We start from the raw sequence: 9,520 nt of genomic DNA, 5'->3' as shown, positions 1-9,520 counted from the left end.
AGGGCCGGGGGGGGGGAGGGTAGGAGGTAATGTGGGTATAAGGACACATATGTAATATCTTAATCAATAAAAAAATATAAAAAAAATAAAAATATTACAAATTAAAAAAAATAAAAAAACTTAATGGACCTTAGTAGTAGAGAACACTTTATGAACTTAACTCCAAAGGCAAGGAAAGTAAAGGCAAAAATAAAGGAAAGGGACAACTAGTATATCAAACTATAAAGCTTCTGCACAGCAAAAGAAACTGACAAAACAAAGAGGCAGAAAACCAGATGGGAGATACTTGCAAACAGTAGTTCCGACAAAGGTTTAATTTCTAATATATATAAAAATCTCATAAAATTCAACACCAAGCAAACAAACAACCCAATCAAAAAGTGGGCAGAGGGCCCGGTCAACGTGGCTCATTGATAGAGCATCAACCTATGAACCAGGAGGTCACGGCTCGATCCCCAGTGTGGGGCATGTAGGAGGCAGCCAATCAATGATTCTCTCTCATCATTGATGTTTCTCTCTCCTTCTCCCTTCCCCTTCCCCCTCTTCCTCCCTGAAATCAATATATATACGTGTGTGTGTGTGTGTGTGTGTGTGTGTGTGTGTGTGTGTGTTTTTGTTGTTTTTTCTTAAGTGAACAGAGGACCTGAAAATACACCTCTCCCAAGAAGGCATACAAACAGCCATCAGATATATGAAAAGATGTTCAACCTCACTGCCAATTAGGGAAATGCAAATCAAAACTACAATGAGATACCACCTCACACCTGTTAGAGTGGCCATTATCACCAAGACAAACAATAACAAGTGTTGGAGAGGTTGTGGAAAAAGGGAATCCTCATTCACTGCTGGTGAGAATGGTACAACCACTATGGAAAGCAGTCTGGTGATTCCTCAAAAAATTAAGAATAGAGCTACCATACGATCCAGCAATCCCTCTTCTGGGTATATACCCGAAAAACTCAAAATCATGTATTCACAAAGATATATGCACCTCTATGTTCATTGTAGCATTATTTACGGTGGCCATGACATGGAAACAACCAAAGTGTCCTGCCATAGAGACTGGATAAAGATGTGGTACATATACACAATGGAATACTACTCAGCCATAAGAAAGGATGAAATAGCACCATTTGCAACAACATGGATGGACCCTGAGAACATTATGCTAAGTGAAATAAGTCAGTCAGAAAAAGCTAAGAACTCTATGATTTCACTTATATGTGGGGTACAAAAATGAAACTTATGAACACAAACAGCAGTGCAGTGATTGCCAGAGGGAAGGGGGTCGGGGAAGCATGGGTCCTAATATATGGTGACAGGAGAAGATTTGACTTTGGATGGTGGGCACATGGTGCAATATACAGATATTGTAACATAGAAACCCACACCTGAAACCTATATGTACGTTCATGTTGACCAACGTCACCCCAATAAATTTAAATTAATTAACTAATTAACTAATTAGATGATAATGATGGTTTTAAGCTAAAAACATACTATTAAGGACATAAAGTCCAAATCTACATTTTTTAATTTTTAAAAAAAGAGGGGAAATCTTTACAAATTCAATAATTTATTTCTTCAAAATTATCCTCCATAAAAGAAATACTAATTTCACCAGAAAGAATAATTACTAATGCACTGCTTACCATAGTATGCAGAAGCATTTACTTTTTTCTAGTAAAAATATACCAGGCAAAGTATAAAGAGTGCTAAATATGCTTACTTGCACTAGACTCAAGAGTTCCTCTTCATGTATACAAAGCCCCTTTCTAATAAAAGTATTCAAAGGGGGATAAAATTTCTACTGGAAAGCCTATTTCTAAAGCCAACTGCCACTCCTTGAAGGCTAAGGCTGTCTCTTGCTAAACTCTGAATCCTTGCCATACTTAGTCAACAGCAACATCTCAACCAAATATGATGAACGAAATATGTTTAATACTTTAGCTACCTCTTTCACTGTCTCCAATTTTTCCCCCTAAAAATGAACTAATTCTGACTATTAATCTCTGTTGGAGCAAATGATCTTGGGCTACTGTTCTGAATCATCATCTCTATATAAGGACATCAAAAGGATATAGCAAATATCAACTGTGAGCAGACTAGTTCAGTGATGGTGCTTAAGCAGGAACTGGAACTAGATTGAGAGATTTTTAAAAAAACAGTATCACATGCACCAAAATATGCAGGTACAGCCATAACTACATTACAGTTCAAGTTGTCTTGCAGGATAACCTTGTAGAGTTTTTTCAATTAACCCTACCCAATTTCACAGTTCTTCTATTGTTGAGCAATGTGTTCACACCACATCTCGCTCAGGTAATGAATCTACTCCAACTCAGATGTATCTCAAGGACTCAGGTAAAAACATGGACAACTCAAGTAAGTCAAAGGGCCAGGTAGCCATATGGGTTTCTATTTTTTCAGGCATCACAGCTTCTCTGCTGAGCCAGGGAGAAGGGACACATGTTTGTAGGAGTATGTTTGCATCCTGGACTGCAGACCAAATTTCATGCCCTTTGCTAGTAGCCCACAAGTTAAATGCAGCAGCCTATGTAACTAAGAACACTTACAAAACAAGCCTCAACTAAAACTACCCGCTTGCTCCACCTTTCCAAGCAGTTCCAAATATTCTACAAGATATACTTAATCAGCACCAGAAATAAGAAGCTTGTTTTCATCAAAATATTATTTTAACCTCTGGAGACTCTTGGAGACCATGTTAACCCAGACAATAGACCATGTTCAACTTCTGACCATGGCAAAAATCCCAAGTGCAGGCTGCCAACTAGAAACAAGTACTCAATTGCCCAGCCAGTTTTGCTCGGTAGTTGAGCATCACCCCATGCACCCAGACGTCACTAGTTTGAGTCCCAGTCAGGGCACATTCATTTATTCACATTCTCTCTTTCACCATCTCTACCTTATTTGTCATTTTTCACTTTAAAATGCATACACCAAATTATAAAAAGATGTAATCCAAACTAAAACTGTACACCTAAAACACTGGCTCCAAATCAAAGAATTAATGAAACGACTTATATTTTTCTGGCTCAAAAAAGATAATAAACATTTTATTTTAAAAAACATATAACAAAATCCTAATAGTAAGGGTTTTACTTGCTTTTGAGGTCCCCCACAATCACCCCCTAAAGACAGTTTCTCCATTATTCGACAAATATAATAACATAACTCTCTTTTCAAACACACCTCGGATGTCAATACGAACAGCCAATCAAGTGTTCTTAGAGATTAAGCATTTAGAAACTTTTTATACAAGTTAAAAATAAAATATAAATACCTTTGGTGCTACTGCTTAGTTTGACCCTTTTTCTCTTGCCCAGACCTTGACTTCCATCCTGATCCTCCTGGAGGAAAACAGAATTAGCATTATAATAATGCTATTCATGAATTTATATATTTTACATAAATATATGTATGTTTATAAATGATTAAATATAATATAGTCATGCTTACATATTATTAATCAACACATTTTACTTTTCTGTATTTGCTCTAGTATCTTTTAATGCTGCTAATTTTGATTAAATTACATAATGAAAATCCTTCGTATTAAAATATAAGAGCTCTTAAACTTAATCTGTTCTTCTAATGCAAAATGCCAAAATAAAAATTTTCCTAACCTTATAAACATCATTTCATACGAACAAAGAAGCTGAAGGGGGAGTCGAGCAGACTGGCATAGGAAGAAAGGAGAGAAGGAGCAGAGGACTAAAACAATCAATAAAGAAAAACGCTTTGAAGAGTCTAAGACAAAGAAAAGTCATAATCTGCACCTGGGGAAATCATTTGGATGCCCAGGAAAACATCTTGGAGTGGTTTGAGGCAGTCTCAAGGGATGGTACACTGCACCACAGCAACAGAGTGGGAAGCTAGGGAGCTGAGACAACACAAAGGGAGGAGGAACAGAGGAAGCAGCCTGCCGATGGTGAAACCAAGGTGTGGCTAGAGGTGTGCATCTTAGGGAAGGAGCCCTGGGCACAGGCGCACATTTCTAATTTTCTTTAAATGTTGCTGAAAAGGCCCTTGCTTTCTTTATAGCTGAATTCAGGAGTTCTTCCCCTCCAGCTAAATGTTATGATTCCACTCCATTTTCCCAGCTTTCCTAAACTAGGAAATTGCATATGAATTCAAAACTTCTATGCTATACTATCATTTTCCTATTTTCCAAACATATATGAGTCAACTGGTATTATAAGGACATGTATGGTAGCATTTTGGCATATAGTCTGCTAACAATGGAGTTGGTGGCATGTTAGAATGTAATACAAATTCCCAGATTTCTCAAGTAGAGCCCATCAAATCTTGAAAGCAGAAAAGTAGTCTCGGATTCATGCTGCTGTTCTATCTACTATTATAGCTTCCTTGGCCTACACACCATAGTCTTAATTTCTGGTTTCTATCAAGTCCAGCATCAGTCCTCAGGGCCAGTCTGGGGTTTTCCAGAGCTACATTCCACATTTACTGAGCACTTCAATATGCCCTCCCTATTAATCCCCACCCTTGCCAAGGCCTCCATACTAATCTACCAGGCAGCAGGACTGACAAACTACTACTCCTCCTCTGCCACCCTCACCCTTGCCATTGGAGAAACTCAACCAGAATAAAACTTGGAGCCTTAAAAGACAGAAAACAGACACAAGAATGTAAAATCAGCCCTGGCCAGTGTGGCTCCGTTGGTTGGGTGTCATTCTGTGCACCCAATGGTTGCTGGTTCGATTCCCAGTCAGGGCACACGCTCTGGTTGTGGGCTTAATCCCCAGTGGGGGACGTGCAGGAGGCAGCTGATCAGTGTTTCACTCTCACATCAATATTTCTCTCTCCCTCTCCTTTTCTCTCTCTCTCTCTAAAAATCAATTTTTTAAATCTTAAAAAAAATAAAAGAATGTTAAATCATGCCACAGGACCCAGGGGATTCCAAAGTTTGAGATTTTAGCTAATAGCCATTTATTCTGAAACTGTTCTCCCAGCCCTGAGAAAAAAGACAAATTTGGAAAATCTATGTTATATCCCAGGTTAGGATTGCTTAATTATTTCTCTTTTTTTAAAATATATTTTTATTGATTTCAGAGAGGAAGAGAGAAGGAGAGAGATAGAAACATCAATGATGAGAGAGAATCATTGATCAGCTGCTTCCTGCACGCTCCCTACTGGGCATCAAGCTTGCAACCTGGGCATGTGCCCTGCCCGAGAATTGAACCATGACCTCCTGGTTCATAGGTTAACACTCAACCACTGAGTCACGCCACTGGGTGGCTTCATTATTTCAAATATAAACTTCCTATGAAAAGAATATCCTTGATCAACCAGTGGTCTTGGAAATACAAAGTTTTATAAATTTCCAAGTCTTATAGTCTAAAAGACAAGTAAAATTAGTTGGACAAAGGAGGGGAACATCATTCCAAAAAGATAAGACAGCATAAGCAAAGGTGCAATAACAAAAGTCCATAAACATAGACCAGTGAGGTGGGCTGGACATCATAATATATGTCAGCCAAAGCAAGGAAAGACGATTATCTCCATCTAAACTGGTGGGAAAATGGGTACTCTTATACACTGTTGGTAACATTATACAACAGTACAATTTTCCTGAATGACAATATACTTGTCATAAGTCTTTAAAGTGTATTTATCATTGGAACAGAAATTCCAGTTCTGGAAATTTATCCTAGAGAAATAGGAACAAGTAAACAGGAACTATATGTATAAGTATTCATCACATTTTATTTATAACAGGGGAAAAAAAGAATCTTTGGCTTCCATCAACAGGGTACACAGTAAATAAATTATAGCACACTTTGTACCCTTTGAAGAAAAACAATGCTAGAGTTCTAAATTCACTGTGACCAGAGAGATGTTCAAAAGCTATTAAAAATGAGAAAAGGATCTCATATGTAGAATAGCATATGGAATATAAAACCATTTAAGTATTGGTAATATATATATATATATATGTGTGTGTGGGTGTGTGTGTGTGTGTGTGTGTGTGTGTGTATGATCTATCTATAGAAAAGCCTAAGCAGCCAGAACACCAGAATGACTGAAACTACTGGTCACTATGATGCACACTGACCACCAGGTGGCAGATGCTCAACGCAAGAGCTGCCCCCTGGTGGTCAGTGAGCTCCCACAGCCAACCTCCCATGGCCGGCCAACCTCCCGTGGTCCCTCCCCCCATCCGGCAGGCCCTGGCCGGCAGCTGGCAGCTGGAAGGAAGGCCCCGGCTGGCAGCCAGATAGCCCCAATAAGCCCTGATCACCAGCCAGGCCTAGGGACCCCACACATGCACGAATTTCATGCACCAGGCCTCTAGTACACAAATAAAATCTGTTAAAGCATACTTCTTGTGACAGATGTTCAAAAAGACAGTTAGTGAAAAAGGCAGAATACTGAATAGCACGTACAGCATGAAACCCTTAAAATATATTATATATGGGGTGGGTTAAAAGTGAGTTCACAGTTGTTGGTATGAAAATAATGCAATAATTAATAAATAATAAGAATAAACTGTTTTGTGTACTCACAACTGTAAGCCTGCTTTGCCCACCCCAGTATAAAAATGTTAGAATACAGATGTTTATAGTAAGACACCTCAAAGTGATAAGAATAATAGGTAATTTTATTATATTTTTGTTAATGTCTATTTTCTCTTTACTCAATAATGAATATGGATTGCAGCTCTAAGTTAATTTTTTAATAGTCTATTAATTTTTAGAGAGAGAAAAGGTGAGGGAGAAAGAGATAGAAACACCAGTGTGAGAGCACATCAATCGGGTGCCTCCTGCATGCTCCCCAACAGGGGATCAAGCCCACAAGCCAGGCACATGCCCTTGACTAGGAATTGAACCAGCAATTTCCTGGTGCACAGAACAACGCCCAACCAACTGAGTCACACCAGTATTTTAAATACTAGTTCAGATTTCCAATCCTAATTGCAATAATCTGCATAAGATAATGGGCTACTGTGCTATCTATTACAACTCTATCACTAACTAGATAAAATTCACTAGCCTGAGTAAATCAGTTAATTCTGTGGAATTCAGCTTCCTCTTCCATAAATAGGTTAAGCAAGATAGACTTTAAGGTCACTTTTAGCTTTAACATTTTTAATGTTTATAACCTTCAAATTGTCTCCTCCTAATTCTCATTTTTGCTTTGTTATATTACAAGATTTTTCTATTTCTAACTCAAGATATAGAAGTCAGAAAGCAAAGACTTTGTAGTATATAAATCAATAAAACAAATGAATGTTTTTGTATAAAAATTATGATCACAATCTTAAAACAGAAAATTGCCTGACTTTATCGCTAAAACTCTTCTAAGATTGCCCTGGGTAGTGATCTTATCTCTATACTTTTCCATACTTTTCACTTCAAATATTTGTGTGCGACTTTTATAATCAGAAAGAAATACAATCCATAAAAATTCCAAATATACATACCCTATAGCCTAGCAATTCCATAACTTAGGGAACTATATGCACATCTGCACAAAAATAAATGTAAACATTATCTTCAAATAAAAAAACTGAATATTAAGAAAATGACTGGATAAACTGCACAATACTATACAGCAGTAATAAAGAGTATTGGCAAAGAGGGATTAACACAATACATTATGGAGGAAATAACAGGACACAAAATAGTGTAACCTTTTTTATTTATTCACACACACACACACACACACACACACACATACACACACACGCACTACCCATTTCTGTAAGCACATAGTTATTTAACTACATAGAAAATGGTCTGTCAAGGACAGCCAAACTATTAACTGTAACCCACAGGGGATTTTTATTTTATCTGAATTGTCTGGCAAAGCAACTAACATGTATTCATTTGTGCATTATTTAATTTTTAAATATAAACTTCATTACTTTTAAACCATGCTTTAGTAAACCAATTCCTCTAAAAAGATGAGCAGAAATACCTACAATATGACCCATAAGAGTTCAAAAATTCTAATACTTGAACCCCTTCTACACATAAAGGACTAGGACAGAAAGCATTTATCAAGTTCCTAATTTGTGTTGGTCCATGATAGGTACTTTACATATGTTATCCCATTTAATCCTAACATGAGAATTATCATCATTTTCTTCATGAGGAAATTGATGTTCAGAAGTTAAATAACCTGGCAAAAGCATAGAGATATTATAAGACAAGATTAAGCTCAGGTCTGCCTAACTCTAAAGCTCAAATATCTCTTAAAGAAAAACTAAAGTAGATGTTCCTCAATCTACCTCCAACTAAACAACTCTACCTCAAATTCTTAAGCTTTCAAATGTCCAAATGACCTATTTTTAGCTCAATTAGAAAACATAATAAGCTATAAAAAGTACTCTGAAATATACTAGAAGTTTGATTATAAAATGTGATTTAGGGATCAAATGTGATTTAGGGATTAAACTACTTTTAAATATATGTATAAATTAAATATACATTACATGCTCTAAAAGTAAATCTCCAAAACAACAAGAAAACCCACTGCGTGGAAAAACATATTTGCCAACGTCATATCTGATAAGGGCCTAATCTCCAAAATTTATAGGGAACTCATACAACTTAACAAAAAGAAGATAAACAATCCAATCAAAAAATGGGCAAAGGACCTAAATAGACACCTTTCAAAAGAGGACATTCAGAAAGCCAAGAGACATATGAAAACATGCTCAAAGTCACTAATCATCCGAGAGATGCAAATCAAAACAACAATGAGGTACCATCTCACACCTGTCAGAATGGCTATCATCAACAAATCAACAAACGACAAGTGCTGGAGAGGATGTGGAGAAAAAGGAACACTCGTGCACTGCTGGTGGGAATGCAGACTGGTGCAGCCACTATGGAAGACAGTATGGAGTTTCCTCAAAAAACTGGAAATGGAACTCCCATTTGACCCTGTGATCCCACTTCTAGGAATATATCCCAAGAAACCAGAAACACCAATCAGAAAGGATATATGCACCCATATGTTCATAGCAGCACAATTCACCATAGCTAAGATCTGGAAACAGCCTAAGTGCCCATCAGTAGATGAATGGATTAGAAAACTGTGGTACATCTACACGATGGAATACTATGCTGCTGTAAAAAAGAAGGAACTCTTACCATTTGCAACAGCATGGATGGAACTGGAGAGCATTATGCTAAGTGAAATAAGCCAGTCAATGAAGGAAAAATACCACATGATCTCACTCATTCATGGATAATAAAGACCATTACAAACTTTTGAACAATAATAGATACAGAGGCAGAGCTGCCTCAAACTGATTGTCAAACTGCAGTGGGAAGGCCAGAGAGGGTTGGGGGGCAGAAGGGAGGGGAGTAAGAGATCAACCGAAGGACTTGTATGCATGCATATAAGCATAACCAATGGACATAAGACACGGGGGGGGGGGGGGGGCCAGGGGATTGTCAAGGGCGGGGAAAAAAAAGGACACATATGTAATACCCTTAGTAATACTTTAAGCAATAAAAAAGAAAAA

The 9,520-nt window shown here is 37.5% G+C and overlaps 1 protein-coding gene across 6 annotated transcripts in view; it reads right to left on the bottom strand.

Moving 5' to 3' along the window:
• The window catches only part of UBR3 (ubiquitin protein ligase E3 component n-recognin 3 (putative)), a 186,019-nt gene that overhangs the window by 133,132 nt on the left and 43,367 nt on the right, over positions 1–9,520 (bottom strand). For all 6 annotated transcript variants that reach the window (XM_014545642.1, XM_014545644.1, XM_014545646.1 and 3 more), the window contains exon 6: positions 3,305–3,371. In XM_014545642.1, the coding sequence (XP_014401128.1) occupies positions 3,305–3,371 (67 nt within the window). The remainder of the gene's footprint in view (positions 1–3,304; positions 3,372–9,520) is intronic.

The sequence above is a fragment of the Myotis brandtii genome, unplaced genomic scaffold, assembly GCF_000412655.1.
Source record: "Myotis brandtii unplaced genomic scaffold, ASM41265v1 scaffold112, whole genome shotgun sequence".
Classification (NCBI taxonomy): domain Eukaryota; kingdom Metazoa; phylum Chordata; class Mammalia; order Chiroptera; family Vespertilionidae; genus Myotis; species Myotis brandtii.
The sequence above is the reverse complement of the archived record's forward strand: the minus strand, read 5'-3'. Positions and strand labels throughout refer to the sequence as shown.